We start from the raw sequence: 19,917 nt of genomic DNA, 5'->3' as shown, positions 1-19,917 counted from the left end.
AATTCTTATTCATGTCCAATTCCACCACAAGCCAGCATACATGAAAATCATATGATTCCTCAACTCATGTCGTAATATGCATAAAAATTTTGAAACATCTAATCTCAAAACATAACGATAGATATATATGTACTCTAAAGCATATATCATGTAAACATGCCGATGATAACATTAAAAACATTTAAATCATATAGCTTACAGACTTGAGGCTTGAAGACTGAGCGGCAGAAGCTCGCGGTGGCACAACCCTATACAGGACCCTTGCTCTGATACCAACTGAAAAGTCTACAGTTTTAAAAGTGCGGAATTGTTTTTTTTTTTTAAAAAAAAAAAAGCTCGCCATTACAAAATAACATTTAAAATAATCGTCTTTATTTGACAATAAAAATCTCAAAGTTAAAATGACCAACATCAAACGTAAACGTACGGAGTAAAAAACGTAATATTCTCAGCGTACATAAAATGTTCATCTCCTTTCAAATCTCATAAAACATAATGCCGAAAACATGTGGTCCTCGGGTCGTGTCACCACACCAGGTCTGCCTACTCAGAGCTCGACACCTCCAGTCCCCTCATTATTAAGCTCACCTGCATCATACACGCCTAGTGAGTCTAAAGACTCAACACACCTGCACCGTTAATAGCAAATACATATACATAGCCCACAACAGTGAAAAATACCTTACTCAACATACCTTTCATGAACTTAAAAAAAAAGTAACATAAACGTGTCGTGTAAAATCATGACGTGTCAAAACAGCTCATCATTAATCATCGTTCGTCATTCATCGTTTATCATTTATCATTCATCATTCATCATTTATCATTTATCATTGGTGAATTCAGTTCATTAGAGGTGACTATCGTACATCATCATTTACGATGGATCCATCATACATAGAACCGCGGTACCCGGCGGCTGTCGGACATCAGTGAAAGAATCACCCATCCCCTGTGCCTAGGCCTTATCATCAGCATTTACATATACGTCTTAAACATTTACATATACTTCGATAGCCACAACTAATTCCTGTCATCCATAACATTATCATTTTCATCACTTATAAAAATTATGCACCAATGCAATTTTTCTTAAATCCAAACATGCAACGTATATCTTCATAAAATCTTAAAAATAGTGATCATGATGCATAAACATATCATAAATTTGTGCTCAGGTCGCTGCCAGGACCAAAATCTCAACCCGGGTGCAAAATGACCATTTTGCCCTTGGAAACCCGAAAATTATCATTTCATCCCTGGACCTCTAAAATTGACCTGAAGCTTACCAAACTCCTTAAATATCCCAAAACATCTTTATAAGCATTCCTAGACGTAAATTCGAGCAAAAATCAGAACTTAGCCGATTCTGTGAAGGCCCGAAAATCCTTGCTTGAAAATTTGAGGAAAATTAAAAATTTTCTTTTTAAATAATTAAAATGCCTCATTCATAATTAAACCGATAAACAAAGTTTGATAGTCAAAATGGCAGCGGAAGAAAATATTTGTTTGCGAAATACCAATTTAAGAATATCCAACAACTGATAAAAGTTGTTTGAGGAATAAAATAATAAATGCTGAACTGAGGTCCTCGGGTGCCACTACTGCCGACCCAAGCTGGCTCACTGGTCCCCGCCCTCGGCCCTGACCTCATCGGTACCTACAACAATCAAGTCTAGTGAGCCTAAAGACTCAGCATGCATATATCGTAGGTAACGAGTAAAATATAATTTGCATGGATAAAATATCATGTCATGAGGCATTCTGAAAATAACTTGTACTGAGCAATTATAATACGTGCATGACTGAATTAAATATCATAGTAAAAATGTTTGCTCCTTGGAGCCCTGTACTGAAATGACTGATAATAATTTTCGGTTGAGATTATGGTCTACGCATGTGGTCCCTGCACTGAACTGAACTGATCGGTAACTGGCTACCGGGGAGTATCAAACTGAGCTGAACTGATCGGTCACTGGAGACCGGGTGGTACCAAACTGAACTGATCGGTCACTGGCGACCGGGTAAAATAATGCTTCCATAATAGTGAATTGACCACAAGCAATATCGCATAAATCTCAAAAATAAGTATTTTCTATTTTTATGCACGTAATATAATTAAATGGCATAATGAAAAATCCTGTACTATTTTACCAACTGGATTGGATCGTCCCCAGGCTCGCTGCGACCTAAATATGCCATGAAAAAAATATGCAATAGATTTTTCTTGACCAAACTATGCAATTAAGTGTGAAAATGCGACAATTACTACTAACGACTTCGTATTTAATCATGACTCCGAACCAACGCGAACCAACACTGAACCAACGTAACGTCATGATTAAAATACGCTTAAAATTATGAATTTATGCTCCTAAAATGATGAGGGTCGAAATTTAGGTGAAATGGAGGCCAAAACATGAAATGCTCTTTCGAGAGTCAATTTGGCACATCGCACCGTAAATTCTCGTACGACTTCAAAAATGATCCGAATCACAAACGGCCAAAACCGTGTCCTTCCTAACTCGATGAGGCACTGTCCAGTCCAAGGCCATAGGCTAAAAGCCAACCAAGAACTCGAACGAGCCTCCGAACCGTCACAGCAAGTTGCTGTCAAATTCCAGCAGCTGTGCAATCGCGTGTCTTGTGTTGTTTTCGAGACTACCGGCCATTGGGGGCGTGAACCACCGATCAGAGACTCTTACCAACATTCCAAAGAATTATTTAAACCATGGCTAAGGGCCCTAGGCCAGCCACAATTCGAATTATTCCAGCAACATCAGAAAAGTTCCACCCGAGAGCACCTTTGCGCGCGTGAGGGGTGTTTTTCTTTGCTTGCTGTCTAGACTCGTTCCAGTGGCCATTTGATTGACCATGGGACGATCTAGACATCCAGTGGTAGGGTATGAACCGTGGCTAAGGGCCATAGGCCAACCAAGATCCATACCATTCCACAAAACTTGAAACAACACATGCTGTCAAATGAAGGGGTCGAAGGGGGTGCAGGGCTGTTCTTGCATTTTAATTGAAAACCGATTCACCGTGGACCAAGCCACCAAAAAGGCGACTTAGCCACGTCTTAGACATGCTAGGGAAGCGATCTAACCATGGCTAAAGGCCCTTAGGGCAGCCAAGATCAGATCCTTTTCCTTTGACAGCACACACAGAATTTTCGAAGCACAAAAATGGCAACGATGGTGAGTTGCTGTCATCTTCGGTTTCTCTCATTCATGGGGCTGAAATAATGGACCAAAGTGGTCCTAATCCATCCTCGAATATGTCTAGATGTAGCCTTGGGAGCCTGGAACCGAACCAATACCTGAAACTCACAAAACCAATGAAACCGTGAAGCTTGTCATGAAACCGAAATCTGCATGTTTTGGTTTTTCTGAAATTTTTTTTTGCCATGTTTCGGTTTTTGCACATAAAAGATGATCATGTAATGTTAAATAAATGATAATAGGACTTGATTGAGGTTTGAAAAAAATATAGACATGCCTTTGATTTCGTTTGAATGAAAAACGAAAGAATACGACGACTCGGCGCGGAGGAGACGGAGTTGCTTCTCTTGTTTTCTTTCAAGTTTTTCCTCCTTGTTTTTACCCTAGGCTCTCACGGTTTTCAGTGCTGAAGGAGGCTGGAATTTTCCAGATTATGGAGTGGGAGGGAGTCTAGGAAATTAAATGGGAAGATACAAGATAAAGGGAAGGGAAAATATTTTTTCTATCTACTAGTTTGAGTGATAAGGAAAAGAATGATATAAAAGATTTTTCTGGGGGATACTAGAGGTGTATATGGGCGATTTTAAGGTCTAGGTGCAAGGGAGAATTGGTTTAATTAAATCTTGGTAGTGATTTAAAAGTTGGGGAGGATAAATCCATCTAGAAAAGTTAAGGGGATAAATAAAGAATGAGTTGAAAAAAAATCACAATTAAATCTTAAAAAAAAAAGAGCATGGCCGATTTTTATCTAGCTAGGTGGGGTGGGATCTTGCTCAATTAATTATCATGGAAGATTTGTTGTGATAAAACTATTTCCCAATAAAAATGGATAGGGAAGACTATTAATTAAATGGGTTGTCAAATAAACTTTTAAATCAAATCATTGGGGCCGAAAATTATATAAAAGAGGAGGGAAAAATATTTCTTAAATATTGAACTTTAAATCTTTAGTGTATTATCTACTCATTAAATATTTTAAAGAATTGAGGAATTAATTATTGAACTCAATTTACTACTTATCTCAACTTATTTAAATAATTCCTTAAACCTTCTTTTACAATAAATTTACTCATTATTATCTTTAAATAAATTTTGGGAAAATGTTTTCTTACTAGTAATTTTATCTCTTTACTCCAACACCGGTCCGGCCTCACCGAATTAACTGAAAAGAGAAAAATCTAATCTACTGGATAAAATAATTAACTTCAAAGAAAACATTTAAATACTCATGCAATGAAGTCAATTAAATTTAAAATACTAGAATTATGCATGGCTTATACGCAGTCTAATTACGGGTTCTACAACTCTCCCCCCCCTTAAAAAGAATTTCGTCCTCGAAATTAGAACTCACCGAATAACTCGGGGTAACGATCTCTCATCTCCGGCTCAGACTCCCATGTGGCTTCGTCCTCTGAATGGTTGAGCCATCTAACTTTGACTCGCTTAACCAACTGTTCCGAAGCTTCTTCTCCTGCCTGTCTAGGATCTGCACTGGCCTCTCCTCATAAGATAGGTTCGGAGTAAGCTGCAACGGCTCAAAGTTCAGGACATGCGAAGGGTTCGCCATGTACTTTCTCAGCATGGAGACGTGGAACACATTGTGTACTCCGGCCAGATTCGGCGGAAGATCAACACGATAAGCTAGTGTCCCAACTCTGTCAAGGATCTCAAAGGGTCCAATAAATCTCGGGCTGAGCTTCCTTTTCTTCCCAAATCTCATGACACCCTTCATAGGTGCCACTTTCACAAAAACATGATCGCCCACTGCAAAATCTAACTCTCTCCTCCGCTGATCGGCATAACTCTTCTGTCGGCTCTGAGCAGTCCTCATCCTATCACGGATCTTGACTACTACATCTGCAGCCTGCTGGACAATCTCTGGACCCAACTCTGCTCTCGCTCCTACTTCATCCCAATGAACAGGAGATCTGCACTTGCGGCCATACAGTGCTTCATACGGAGCCATATCAATAGAAGACTGGAAGCTGTTGTTATACGTGAACTCTAACAATGGCAAGTTCGACTCCCAACTCCCAGAGAAATCAATGACGCAAGCACGGAGAAGATCCTCCAAAATCTGAATAACTCGCTCTGACTGCCCATCGTTCTGCGGATGGAAAGCTGTGCTAAACAGCAACTTCGTACGCATAGTCGAATGCAAACTCTTCCAAAACGAGAAAGTGAATCTGGGATCTCTGTCAGATACGATAGATACTGGAATTCCATGAAGTCGGACTATCTCTCGGATATACAACTCCGCATACTGTACCATGGTGAAAGTCGTCTTAATAGGCAAGAAGTGTGCTGATTTGGTAAGACGATCTACAATCACCCAGATAGCATTCGATCCTCTGGCTGACCTCGGCAATCCGGTCACAAAGTCCATGGTAACATTCTCCCACTTCCACTCGGGAATAAGGAGAGGCTTGAGCAAACCTGCTGGTCTCTGATGCTCGGCCTTCACTAACTGGCAAGTCAGACACTCGGATACAAATCGTCTGATATCCTTCTTCATCCCTGGTCACCAATACAATAGCTGCAGATCCTTGTACATCTTCGTACTCCCTGGATGAATAGAGTACGGCGACATGTGGGCCTCTGATAGAATATCTGCTCGGATAGTATCACTGTTAGGCACCCACATCCTGTCCCGGTATCGCACTATACCGTCGCTGACTGAATACAAGACACTGCCCTTGGCTTCATCTCTCTTCTTCCACTATGCCAACTGCTCATCTGCTGGCTGACTACTGCGAATACGGTCAATAAGAGAAGACTGAATCGTCAAGGTAGATAGACGGGGAACTCTACCTTGAGGATATGACTCTAGATCGAACTTCTGCATCTCAAGCTGAAGAGGTTTCTGAATCGTCAAATGAGCCATCACTGCGACTTTTCTGCTCAATGCATCTGCAACTACATTAGCTTTACCCGGGTGGTAGCTAATGTCACAGTCGTAGTCTTTCACAAGCTCCAACCAACGCCTCTGACGCATATTCAGCTCCTTCTGCGTAAAGAAATACTTGAGGCTCTTGTGGTCGGTAAAGATCTGGCACTTCTCTCCATACAAATAGTGCCTCAAAATCTTCAATGCAAAAATTACGGCGGCCAACTCTAGATCATGGGTAGGGTAATTCTTCTCGTGGATTTTCAGCTGTCGAGAAGCATATGCTATCACCTTCCCATGCTGCATCAATACTGCGCCAAGACCGAGCTTCGAAGCATCGGTATAAAGGACAACTCACCGGGCCCTGACGGCATGGCCAAAACTGGTGCTGAGATAAGAGCTTGCTTCAAAGTATTGAAGCTCTTCTGGCACTCATCGCTCCACACAAACTTCACATTCTTCTTTCTCAATGATGTGAGTGGAACGACAATGGAGGAGAATCCCTGAATGAATTTTCTGTAATATCCTGCTAGCCCAAGAAAACTGCGGATTTCAGATGCATTCTGAGGCACAACCCAATATCTGACTGCTGCAACTTTCGCTGGGTCTACCTCAATACTACTGCTAGAAACGATGTGGCCTAAGAACGCCACCTTCTCTAACCGAATTCGCACTTACTGAACTTTGCGAATAACTTGTGCTTCTGCAAGGTCTGCAATACTGTGGTCAGATGTCTACTGTGATCCTCCTGATTCTTGGAGTAGACGAGAATGTCGTCTATGAATACTATCACAAACTGATCGAGATACGGCTGAAATACGCGATTCATGAGATCCATGAAGATCGCTGGCGCATTCGTCAGACCGAACGGCATCACAAGGAACTCGTAGTGGCCATAACGAGTCCTAAAAGCAGTCTTGGAGACATCAGCATCTCTTTCCTTTAACTGGTGATAACCGGAACGCAGATATATCTTGGAGAAATCGAAGCTCCCTGCAACTGGTCAAAACGGTCCTCAATCCTCGGAAGTGGGTATTTGTTCTTCACTGTAACCCTGTTCAACTCCCGGTAGTCAATGCAAAGCCTCAAAGAGCCATCCTTCTTCTTTAAAAATAAGACTGGCGCGCCCCAAGGTGAAAGCTCGGGCGAATGAACTCCTTGTCGAGAAGTTCCTGAATCTGCTTCTTAAGCTCTGCCATCTCTGTCGGTGCTAGTCGGTACGGCGCTTTGGATATCGGAGCCGTACTGTCATAAGCTCAATGGAAAACTCCACCTCTCTCTCGGGTGGCATACCAGAGACGTCTTCGGAAAAAACGTCTAAGAAATCTCTGACAATCGGAACATCTGAGGCTGATTGGCTGGGTTTCCTCGGGGACAGATAAAAAGGTCGCTAGAATGCCCGACACCCTCTATGCATGAGCTTCCTGGCCTGAACTAAGGAATAATGCGCGGTAAAGGAAAGTACCTGCCCGGCTCAAATAAGAACTGCTCCATTCCAGGCGGTCGGACAAGAACAGATCTCCGCTGGAACTCTATCAACACTCTGTTCCTCAATAGCCAGTCCATCCCTAGGATGATGTCAAATTCTGGCATCGGTAGCACAATCAGATCCGCATAAACAAGATTACCGTGCAGCTCAAGGTCTATATCTCGGATAACATTGGTAGCTGTCATCTCCTCGCCTGACGGGAACACTACTGAAAAGGCTATATCTAGCTCAATGGTCTTGATCTTGAGAAAGTTTGCAAAGACCTCCGAAATAAACGAGTGAGTGGCCCCTGAATCTATCAAGGCCTTGGTAGCGGAACCAGATATAAAAATTCTCCTGAAAGATCAGAACTCTAAGTTGAATCCAATAGCTACAAGAACTAAACTTATAGACATGCAAAGGTCAAAGTTCTTCTAACTTAAATCTCCAAATAATACTGAGTAGAGCATGCAATCCTATCATGGTTCTAAGTTCAAATCTTAATCCCGATTCCCAAAACACGGAAATTCAAATAATAACTTAAAGCTTAAAGGTACCTGTCAACAACATAGTCTCCGGGTTTGTTTCCGTGGCATGGAGAGCAAAAACTCTGCCTTGGGTAGGCAAATTCCTCTGAGGGCACTGTAGCAACATGTGGTCTGGACTGCCACACTTAAAACACTTTCCTGAGCCAGACATACATGCTCCAGGATGGCGGCGTGAGCACCTGGGACAGACTGGGTGCTCAAAAGTCTTCGGGCTGGGGCGTCCCCGCTGCTGCTGCTGGCCTCTGCTTCTAGGCGGCCCATGAAATGGCCTCTTGTTTTGCTGCTGATGCTGATGAGGAGGAGGGCGGTGTGGTACCTGGGCTGGGCGCTTGCCCTGGCGATCCCTCTCGATATCCCGCAGATCCTGCTCTGCGGCTAGGGCTTTGGAGACTGCAATCTCATAAGTAGTAGGGTCAGACACCCTAACATCACGGCGCAAGATCGGCCGTAGACCCACCAGGAAATGCATCATCTTGGCTCTAGCATCATTCGCTATCAGGGGCACAAAATGACAGCCCCTCTCGAACTTACGGATGAACTCCGTAACCGTCATATCACCCTGTCTCAGGCTCATGAACTCAGTGGTCAACCTGGTACGCACTTCCTCGGCAAAATATTTGGAGTAGAAAACCTCAGTAAAGCGTATCCAAGTAAGTGTAGCCAAGTTCAGGGCTACTGCTGCTCCTTCCCACCATAAGCGGGCATCTCCACTGAATAAGTAGGTGGCACATCGGACTCTGTCTGCATCTCCAAGCTCCATGAACTCGAAGATAACCTCGAGGGATTTGATCCATCCCTCGGCAATCATGGGGTCAGACGTCCCAGAAAAACTCCTTCAGACGCATCTTCATAAACCTCTCATAAACAGCCTCGGGCCCTGTCGGCCTGGCTGCGGCTGCGGCTGCGGCATTGTTCCCCGCAAACTGTGCGAAGAACTGCGTCATCCCAGCTAGCATCTGGGCATTCATGTCAGGTGGAGGTGGAGGAGGAGGAGGAGGAGGAAGAGGAGGAGGTGCCTGCCTCTCTTGTCTCTGATCAAACCCGTTTTCATGACGGTGCACACCACCCCCTCTCGGGCGTCCTACCTGACGTCTAGGAGGCATACTGTTCCAAACATAACCCATACGTAACTAACATGCATAATTCAAAAATTTATTTTAAATGAACACTGAAATACTGAAAATCTGATCGTAAACTATTTCATGGAAGCATGCTGTTAAAATAATTCATGTTTTAAATAAAATGCTGAAAAGTAAAACTTACAGACCGAAGACGTGACTTCGTGAGCTTCTTGTGGTCAGTAGTAGTGTAACCCTTTACAAGAACATCGGCTCTAATACCAACTGTGAAGGCCCGAAAATCCTTGCTTGAAAATTTGAGGAAAATTAAAAATTTTCTTTTTAAATAATTAAAATGCCTCATTCATAATTAAACCGATAAACAAAGTTTGATAGTCAAAATGGCAGCGGAAGAAAATATTTGTTTGCGAAATACCAATTTAAGAATATCCAACAACTGATAAAAATTGTTTGAGTAATAAAATAATAAATGCTGAACTGAGGTCCTCGGGTGCCACTACTGCCGACCCAAGCTGGCTCACAGGTCCCCGCCCTCGGCCCTGACCTCATCGGTACCTACAACAATCAAGTCTAGTGAGCCTAAAGACTCAGCATGCATATATCGTAGGTAACGAGTAAAATATAATTTGCATGGATAAAATATCATGTCATGAGGCATTCTGAAAATAACTTGTACTGAGCAATTATAATACGTGCATGACTGAATTAAATATCATAGTAAAAATGTTTGCTCCTTGGAGCCCTGTACTGAAATGACTGATAATAATTTTCGGTTGAGATTATGGTCTACGCATGTGGTCCCTGCACTGAACTGAACTGATCGGTAACTGGCTACCGGGGAGTATCAAACTGAACTGAACTGACCGGTCACTGGAGACCGGGTGGTACCAAACTGAACTGATCGGTCACTGGCGACCGGGTAAAATAATGCTCCCATAATAGTGAATTGACCACAAGCAATATCGCATAAATCTCAAAAATAAGTATTTTCTATTTTTATGCACGTAATATAATTAAATGGCATAATGAAAAATCCTGTACTATTTTACCAACTGGATTGGATCGTCCCCAGGCTCGCTGCGACCTAAATATGCCATGAAAAAAATATGCAATAGATTTTTCTTGACCAAACTATGCAATTAAGTGTGAAAATGCGACAATTACTACTAACGACTTCGTATTTAATCATGACTCCGAACCAACGTGAACCAACACTGAACCAATGTAACGTCATGATTAAAATACGCTTAAAATTATGAATTTATGCTCCTAAAAAGATGAGGGTCGAAATTTAGGTGAAATGGAGGCCAAAACATGAAATGCTCTTTCGAAAGTAAATTTGGCACATCGCACCGTAAATTCTCGTACGACTTCAAAAATGATCCGAATCACAAACGGCCAAAACCGTAGCTTTCCTAACTCAATGAGGCACTGTCCAGTCTAAGGCCATAGGCTAAAGCCAACCAAGAACTAGAACGAGCCTCCGAACCATCACAGCAAGTTGCTGTCAAATTCCAGCAGCTGTGCAATCGCGTGTCTTGTGTTGTTTTCGAGACTACCGGCCATTGGGGGCGTGAACCACCGACCAGAGACTCTTACCAACATCCCAAGGAATTATTTGAACCATGGCTAAGGGCCCTAGGCCAGCCACAATTCGAATTATTCCAGCAACATCAGAAAAGTTCCACCCGAGAGCACCTTTGCACGCGTGAGGGGTGTTTTGCTTTGCTTGCTGTCTCGACTCGTTCCAGTGGCCATTTGATTGACCATGGGATGATCTAGACATCCAGTGGTAGGGTATGAACCGTGGCTAAGGGCCATAGGCAACCAAGATCCATACCATTCCACAAAACTTGAAACAACACATGCTGTCAAATGAAGGGGTCGAAGGGGGTGCAGGGCTGTTCTTGCATTTTAATTGAAAACCGAATCACCGTGGACCAAGCCACCAAAAGGGCGACTTAGTCACGTCTTAGACATGCTAGGGAAGCGATCTAACCATGACTAAAGGCCCTTAGGGCAGCCAAGATCAGATCCTTTTCCTTTGACAGCACACACAGAATTTTCGAAGCACAAAAATGGCAACGATGGTGAGTTGCAGTCATCTTCGGTTTCTCTCATGCATGGGGCTGAAATAATGGACCAAAGTGGTCCTAATCCATCCTAGAATATGTCTAGATGTAGCCTTGGGAGCCTGAAACCGAACCAATACCTGAAACTCACAAAACCAATGAAACCGTGAAGCTTGTCATGAAACCGAAATCTGCTTGTTTTGGTTTTTCTGAAAATTTTTTTTGCCATGTTTCGGTTTTTGCACATAAAGATGATCATGTAATGTTAAATAAATGATAATAGGACTTGATTGAGGTTTGAAAGGAATATAGACATGCCTTTGATTTCGTTTGAATGAAAAACGAAAGAATACGACGACTCGGCGCGGAGGAGACGGAGTTGCTTCTCTTGTTTTCTTTCAAGTTTTTCCTCCTTGTTTTTACCCTAGGCTCTCAGGGTTTCAGTGCTGAAGGAGGCTGGAATTTTCCAGATTATGGAGTGGGAGGGAGTCTAGGAAATTAAATGGGAAGATACAAGATAATGGGAAGGGAAAATATTCTTTATATCTACTAGTTTGAGTGATAAGGAAAAGAATGATATCAAAGATTTTTCTTGGGGATACTAGAGGTGTATATGGGCGATTTTAAGGTCTAGGTGCAAGGGAGAATTGGTTTAATTAAATATTGGTAGTGATTTAAAAGTTGGGGAGGATAAATTCATCTAGAAAAGTTAAGGGGATAAATAAAGAATGAGTTGAAAAAAAATCACAATTAAATCTTAAAAAAAAAAAAGAGCATGGCCGATTTTTATCTAGCTAGGTGGGGTGGGATCTTGCTCAATTAATTATCATGGAAGATTTGTTGTGATAAAATTATTTCCCAATAAAAATGGATAGGGAAGACTATTAATTAAATGGGTTGTCAAATAAACTTTTAAATCAAATCACAGGGGCCGAAAATTATAATAAAAGAGGAGGGGAAAATATTTCTTAAATATTGAACTTTAAATCTTTAGTGTATTATCTACTCATTAAATATTTTAAAGAATTGAGGAATTAATTATTGAACTCAATTTACTACTTATCTCAACTTATTTAAATAATTCCTTAAACCTTCTTTTACAAAAAATTTACACATTATTTATCTTTAAATAAATTTTGGGAAAATGTTTTCTTACTAGCAAATTTTATCTCTTTACTCCAACTCCGGTCCGACCTCACCGAATTAACTGAAAAGAGAAAAATCTAAGCTACTGGATAAAATAATTAACTTCAAAGAAAACACTTAAATACTCATGCAATGAAGTCAATTAAATTTAAAATACTAGAATTATGCATGGCTTATACGCAGTCTAATTACGGGTTCTACAGATTCGTTTTAAAACTTGGACCGAGGTCCCGATTTTAACCCGAATCGACTCGAAACTTGACCGAATTTTTCCCAATTTGTTTACCATATCTTACATACAATTAAAGCTCCTAAAACGTGTACTCAAGCTCCTAAAACCACGGCTGAAACTTCCAAGAAAATTGCAACCCTCGGCCATCCCCTTCCCTTGCTCTCATCTCAACACATGTCACCCCAAACCATATTTTCTTTCGGTCCTCTCTCACTCCACCACTTGTTCAGCCAATAACACTCACCATTAGGACCTAACTACTCTTCTTAACTAAGCCTAACCCAAGCAACCAGCTGCTGCACCACACGTGAATACAACGGCCGAAACTATCACCTTCTTCCCAACTCACACCAAGCCTCCGAAGATCGAGCTTCTCCCTCAACCAAATTCCCATGACTCCCTCCTAACAACACACTAGGCTCTACACCGTCTGAAACATGGCTGGGTTGAGTTTGAGCACATGCACAGCCCGATCTTACCCCTTTGCGCGCGATCCACCGAAACCATCCAAACCCCCTTGCTGCAAACTCACGGTTTTTAGTCCCCACCCCCTACAGATCGTTCCCAACCCAAGGACAGCAACCTCACAAGTAAAGGGACCCATTCAGCAAGCCATGAGACAGCCCCCTTGCACTCAACGTGAAAATATGAATAACATAACATATAATGCATAGAAATGGTGAAAAAACCGAAATATTATCCATGTGCTTAACTAGATCAAACGATTTCATGAAGGTTTGCACACACAACAGTAATATTGACGTGTATGAAGCAAACAAAGTAACAAGCGTGCCTGGGGATGATTTGGTGAACAAAGCAAGAAGAGGGAGACCCGAGAGGATTTATCCTTTGCCAAGACTGGTGTAGTCGAAAGTTTCCAAGAATGGAGGATGACCGAATTATTCAGCTGAGATTTGATGAAACCGAGAGGCTTTTGAATGGAAAAAGGGGTGATCGGCTGATGGGGGGTTACGGGTAGGTAAAGAGATGCTTAGGATTTAATGATATTGTTAATTAGAAGATTAGTGGACAATAATCATGTTAATTAAAATTTTAAAAGATGTTTAAGCTTAATGAGCTTAAAAGTAGGCCCGTTAAATCCAAACGCACTCCCGAAAAATATTTCGTGTTGGAAAGATTTTGAAAATATAAGCCGAAACCTCATAACGTCCCCCGATTCGATTAAATTTGCGTAACTTTAAAAAATAAAATTATGCGGGTAAAAATACCCAATCAAATCCCATTTTGAAAAATACCCTTAAAAACAACTTATATTAATTTATAAAAATAAATCGTGTGATGAAATAATTTTTCTGAAATTCTTCGGTCTCCGTTCCTCGATCGAACGTGAAATGCACTTAGAAACCCTAATACATGAACTTTTAAAATTTCATGAATTAAATTCTACCATGCAATGATTATGCATAAAATGCATAAAAATAATTAATCACGAATTAATAAAATAAACATACATTTAATGCTTTAAAACAATTTAATAAAATACCAAAGAAATTTAATAACTTGCATGCATGTGGTTCACGTGGACTTTCAAATTTTCGGGACGTTACAATTTACCCCCCTTAAATTGAATTTCGTCCCCGAAATTCGCTTATCCTCGACAAACCAAAAAGCTTAGACTCTTAATTATAGTATCCAAATACTGCACACTTCCGCTGCGCTACTCTGATAAAATAAGTATTAAAACGTCCTTATGTCTCCTCAATCCTAATTATTTTGCCTATTGCAATCCTTATTTGCGAATCGCAACCTAGATCGACTTAGTTCTATTCTATTTCAAGCCTCGAATTCTGACTTTTCTCAAACTTCCCAATATTAGAAATGGCAGTCCGAATTTTATTGCGTCTTACTTTTCTTATACTGTACCCGTAGGCCGCGTTTGGTTCGGATGATTAGCCGGGATAGATTATTTTATCCTACCTAGTCAGCTGTTTGGTACGCGTGATTATTTAACCAAGTCAATCCCTCCTATGAATGATTAGGTTATATTAGGTGGGTTAAAATAATACCTCCTCACCCCCTAGGATTATTTATCCAATTCTTAATACCTCCTATTTTTCCAATTTTACCCTTCTCTTATATTCAAACTCACCACCACTTCCCGCCACCGACCGCCGCCGCCACGATCGCCGCCAGCCGACCGCCGACGTACCGCCGGCCGAGCCCTGGTCGACCGCCGCCGCCGCTGCCGACTATTTCCGGCGCCGGTCGAAATTTTCGGCCGGCCGTTTCTGACCGCCGCCTCCCGCCTGCCGTTTCCGGCCGCGGTCCGCCGCCGCCACTGCTGCCGTCGCCGCCGCGAAGGGGAAGGACAATTTTGTCTTTTCATCAAAAAATTCAAAATTATCCTACACTTAAAAATCTTACCAAACATAATATTATTTTACACTATATATTGCAATCCTACCACAATCATTTTCTTTATCATTTACATACTAATCATTAGTTTATCCTATCCTTCCAACCAAACGCAGCCGTAATGTTCATTGATCTATTGCATTTGTATTTATGCAGTTCACCCTAAGAAACTTTAGCACCAAAATTTACTGATTGATTCATATCCTCGATAATACACTCAAAATTTAAACTTTATCTCAACCCCATAATAATATTAGCCTAAAATCCTTTAATCGAATCTTGTCTTACAGCATCAAACTTACGTAACTTAACTGTTTACAAGTACCTCCCAAATATAACATTGTTGCACATCTTAAATTCGAGTACGTTAATCCATAAAACCCAAAATGTACAATACCGATTTTCCACCTAAATATTTAAACCTTTCCAACATAAGTTACATGCTTAAACTATTATCTTCCCAATTACAATATAGTTCAAGCCTAAGACCCTTGAACTTTCCTCATTGGAACAAATGTCGCATTCTTACGTATCTTTAATACTTAATTAATTCTAACGTATAAAACTTAATATGCTATTCCCTTGTATCCTTAGACTAATTCTAATATGTAGAACCCGAAAATCAGATTACTTATAAGCCATTCATAATTTCTATTAAAAAAATGAATTTTATGAATATATATATGAAGTGATTTATTATTTTAAAAAATAGATGTATACTTTTATTTTTTCAAGATAAATACGCGTGGCCGGACCGGAGTTTGGAGATTAGAGATAAGATTAATAATAAGAAAGACATTCCTAAATTAAATTTAAGTCAAAGAATAATTTAATTAAAAGAAATAGAATGTTTTAGATTTTATTTAATTAATTAGAGCTAAGTTGGTAAATAAATTCTTTTAGATTCAATATTTAATTAAAGTTTAAATTAAAATATGTAAACAAATGTGGATGAATTAATCTAGGTATAAAGTATTCAAGAAATTTAATATAACATTTAAAATACTTAAATTGGTAACCATGCAATGTCAAACAAGAGTTCATTTTAAATTAAGGTGTAAATTCACTAAAATGTATAATGGGTATTTAAAACCTTCAACAAGTAAAATGCAAAGTTTAAACCATAATTTACCATGCAAAATTTGTAGGAAATCGGTCCCTCCTTTTCTTTTTAACAAATTCAAATGTGGAATAAACTCATTTAAGACTCCTAAATGATATTTTTCATTCATTTCCACTTTTAATTCACAAATTATGAGTAGTCAAACACAATGATTAACCTTAATTCCTCCTCAACTAAATACCTGGCAAATCAACATGCACATGAAAGAAAAATAGAAGAATAAGATGATAAGGAATCGGCAACAAGGAAGCAAAAAGAAGCATTTCAAATTCCCTCAACTCCTAGACTTGTAACCCCCAACTTAATGGATATTATTACACCTTTAAAACCTCCTATATCATTCACTTGCATCCCTTACACTTCCTACAACCTTAAGCTTCGAAAACATCAGAAAAGGAGCAGCTGAAATCGAAAGAACGTCAGCAGAAAAGTAGAAAAGAAAGGAAGATATCCAACTTGCTTCCGTCGCGTCGTATTGTCGTTTTGATTTGTTTTTCTTCAAAACAAATTCCAGGCATGTATATATTGTTTCTTTGCTCTTCAATCAAGTTCTATAGATATGTTTAAACCATTATGTAAGTATGATTCAAGCAAGAACATGAAAATGACAGCAAGAAATTTTTGGAAAATTCTGTACAACATCTCGGCCCTTGGTATTTATCTTCACGGTTGAGTTTTTTTTGCTGAGTCCAGGTGATTGCTTCGGTTCCAGGCTGTCAAGGCTTCATATAGGCATGCTTCAGAGGGTGTTAGAGTGTTGTTAGTCCATTTGTTTCAGTCCATACACTCAGTACAAAGAATGGACAACAACAATTCCATTAAGTGCAGATTTTGTCAAAAATTCTGTCAATTGGTTGTTTGGGATGGGAGTTCGAATCATGGCTGTCCTAGGGACTGTAGCCATGGTTAGAACCCTTCCTTATCATGTCTAGGACGTGACCAAGGTGTTCTTTCAAAGCTTGGTTCATGGTCCCATCGAATTTTTAAAACAAAACACACACATGTCCCATGGTTCATTTTTCTGGTATGGGTGATGATTTCGGGTTCTATGTGTTTGGATGGATTGTGGCTGGCTTCTAACCTATATCCATGGTTCATAAAACACTCCCTCATGTCTAGATCGTTCCATGGTTGATCATATAGCCACTGGAACGAAATAAGACAACAAATTCATTCGAATACTACAGCACATTATTTCTGGGTGCTCTCGGTTTGAGCTGTGCATTGTCCTAGGTGTTGGCTCGGTTTGTGGTTGGCTTTTAGCCCTTAGCCATGGTCCAAGCCATGCCTTAGGATGTTGGTAAGGGTCTCTGGTTGGTGGTTCAAGCCCCAATGGCCAGGAGATTCATAAATTGAGCAAAACAAGCAAGCTGCTACTGCTGCACTTTTGACAGCAACAATGGGTCACGGTTTTGGTGCTTGTTTGAGTTCTTGGTTGGCTTTTAGCCCGTGACCTTGGACTGGACAGTACCTTAATGAGTTAGGAAAGTCATGTTTTTGGCCGTTTGTGATTTGGTCGAGTTTAGAGGTCGTACGAGAATTTACGGCGAAAGGTGCCCAAATGACTCTCGAAAGAGTGTTTTATGTTTTTCGATTCCTTTCACCTAATTTCGTGTTTTACAGTATTATGCATATTTTTCAGTACGTTTGGGGTATTTTTAATCATGGTTAAACGTCGGTTTAATGTTGGTTCGAGTTGGTACGAAGCCATGGTTAAAAATCAAGTTGTTGGTCCAAATCGTCTCGTTTTTGGTTCTATTGTTAAGATTTTGTCAAGTTAAGATTTGTTTCATGTGTCATATATTAGTAGTAAGTCACAGCAAGCCTGGGAACGATTTAACTCATCTGGTTAAAATAAGGTTATAATTATATTACTTGCATAAAAATATAAAATGTTTATTTTTGAGATATATGCGATATGTCTCGTGGCCACCTTATGCTTATGGGTTTGGAAGTCGGTAGGAACAACCGAGGACCTCTCCGCCCGGTGACTTACGACCGGTTTATGATTATGTATGGGTACGGACATCCAGTCCAAGGGCTGTGATTGATCTCTACCGCCCAGTATACTGTGGTTTAGTCTGATCAGGCGCTTACGCTATGTTATGGGCCACTAGCTTAGAAACATTATCTCTACCAGAAAAATTATGATATGTTATGACAGAGCTCTATTGTGCAAAGCTTTTACGTATGAATTTTCAGATATGCACGTAGTTATTATTATTCATGATACGATTTTCACCGTACGCTTTACGATACTTTATTTTTACGTTGCATGCGATTTTATGATATATTTACTTGTTATTCACGATATATACATGTTGAGTCTTTAGACTCACTAGACTTGATTGTTGTAGGTATTGATGAGGTCGGGACCGCGGACGGAGACCAGTGAGCGATCTTGGGACAGCAGTAGTAAACCCGAGGACCTCATGATTTAATTTATGCACCATTTATTATTCAAACTCAGTTTTAATACGTTGGATTATTTTTAAGTTAATGTTTACGTTGAATTATTTTTAAATTGTTGGTTGAAAACAATATTTGCTTCCGCTGTTATTTTAAAGTTAAAATTATTTACATATTTACTTTAATTAAATGGGACAAGATAATTATTTATTTAGAAAATTTTTTATAATTCCGCAAAATTATGAATACGAAATACGGGCCTTTACAGTTGGTATCAGAGCCTATGATCTTGTAAAGGGTTGTACTACTACTGCTCTCGAGAAGCTCATGAAGTCACGTCTTCGGTCTGTAAGTCTTACGATTACGCATTTATTTTAAAGCATGAAATATTTTTTTCGTCATGATTGCATGAAATATTTTACGTCAAGATTACGATTATGCATTATTTATTTAAATGTAAAGAAATAGTGGAATTATGCATGTTGGTTACGTATGGGTTATAATTATGGAACAGCATGCCTCCTAGACGCCGTGTTGGACGCCCGAGAGGTGATGATGAGCGCCGTCATGAGGGCGGTGAGGATCAGAGACAAAGGGAGAACGAGGAGAGAGATTTACCACCACCCCCTCCACCAGACATGAATGCCCAGATGCTAGCTGGGATGACTCAGTTCTTCGCACAGTTTGCGGGAAACAATGCAGTGGGAGCCAGACAGCCGGGACCGGAGGCTATCTATGAGCGGTTCATGAAGATGCGACCAAAGGAATTCTTATGAACATCCGATCCTATGGCAGCCGAGGGTTGGATTAAGTCCCTTGAGGTTATTTTCGAGTTTATGGGGCTTGAAGATGGAGATAGGGTTCGATGTGCGACCTACCTATTCGGAGGAGACGCTCGCCTATGGTGGGAAGGAGCATCAGTGGCTTTGGATTTGACTACTTTGAGGTGGGAGCACTTCACAGAGGTATTCTATTCTAAATATTTTACTGAGGAGGTGCGTTCGAGGTTGACCACGGAGTTCATGACCCTGAGGCAGGGAGACTTGACTGTTACGGAGTTCATCCGTAAGTTCGAGAGGAGATGTCACTTTGTACCCCTAATTGCTAATGATGCTGGAGCTAAATTGAGGCATTTTCTGAATGGTCTACGGCCGATCATACGCCGTGATGTTAGGGTGGCTGGCCCTACTACCTATGATGTTGTTGTTTCCAGATCTCTAGTGGCAGAGCAAGACCAGAATGATATTGAGCGCGATCGCCTTGGAAAACGACCATTTCAGGCACCACACCGTCCTCCTCAGTCACAACATCAGAATAAGAGACCTTTCCACGGTCCACCCAAGAACAGAGGGCCGC

At 40.6% G+C, this 19,917-nt stretch overlaps 1 protein-coding gene across 1 annotated transcript; it reads right to left on the bottom strand.

Moving 5' to 3' along the window:
• Positions 1–1,373: 1,373 nt before the first annotated feature.
• On the bottom strand, positions 1,374–10,363 carry LOC142504749 (uncharacterized). The gene is made up of 2 exons (XM_075617533.1): positions 8,134–10,363; positions 1,374–1,660 (listed from the first exon to the last, which is right to left on the bottom strand). Exons 1-2 carry the CDS (start codon positions 8,930–8,932, stop codon positions 1,623–1,625), a joined length of 837 nt encoding a protein of 278 aa, XP_075473648.1. The 5' UTR covers positions 8,933–10,363; the 3' UTR covers positions 1,374–1,622.
• Between the last annotated feature and the right edge of the window lie 9,554 nt (positions 10,364–19,917).

This window comes from Primulina tabacum, chromosome 10 (genome assembly GCF_025594145.1).
Source record: "Primulina tabacum isolate GXHZ01 chromosome 10, ASM2559414v2, whole genome shotgun sequence".
NCBI lineage: Eukaryota > Viridiplantae > Streptophyta > Magnoliopsida > Lamiales > Gesneriaceae > Primulina > Primulina tabacum.
The sequence above is the reverse complement of the archived record's forward strand: the minus strand, read 5'-3'. Positions and strand labels throughout refer to the sequence as shown.

What these genes read in the sequence shown, in the direction of transcription:
- LOC142504749 (XM_075617533.1), bottom strand. Translation starts at nt 8,932, where the DNA reads ATGATTGCCGAGGGATGGATCAAATCCCTCGAGGTTATCTTCGAGTTC. An exon ending in GGAGACTATGTTGTTGACAG is followed by an intron (nt 1,661 to 8,133) that starts GTACCTTTAAGC and finishes TGATTGTTGTAG; the next exon opens with GTACCGATGAGGTCAGGGCC.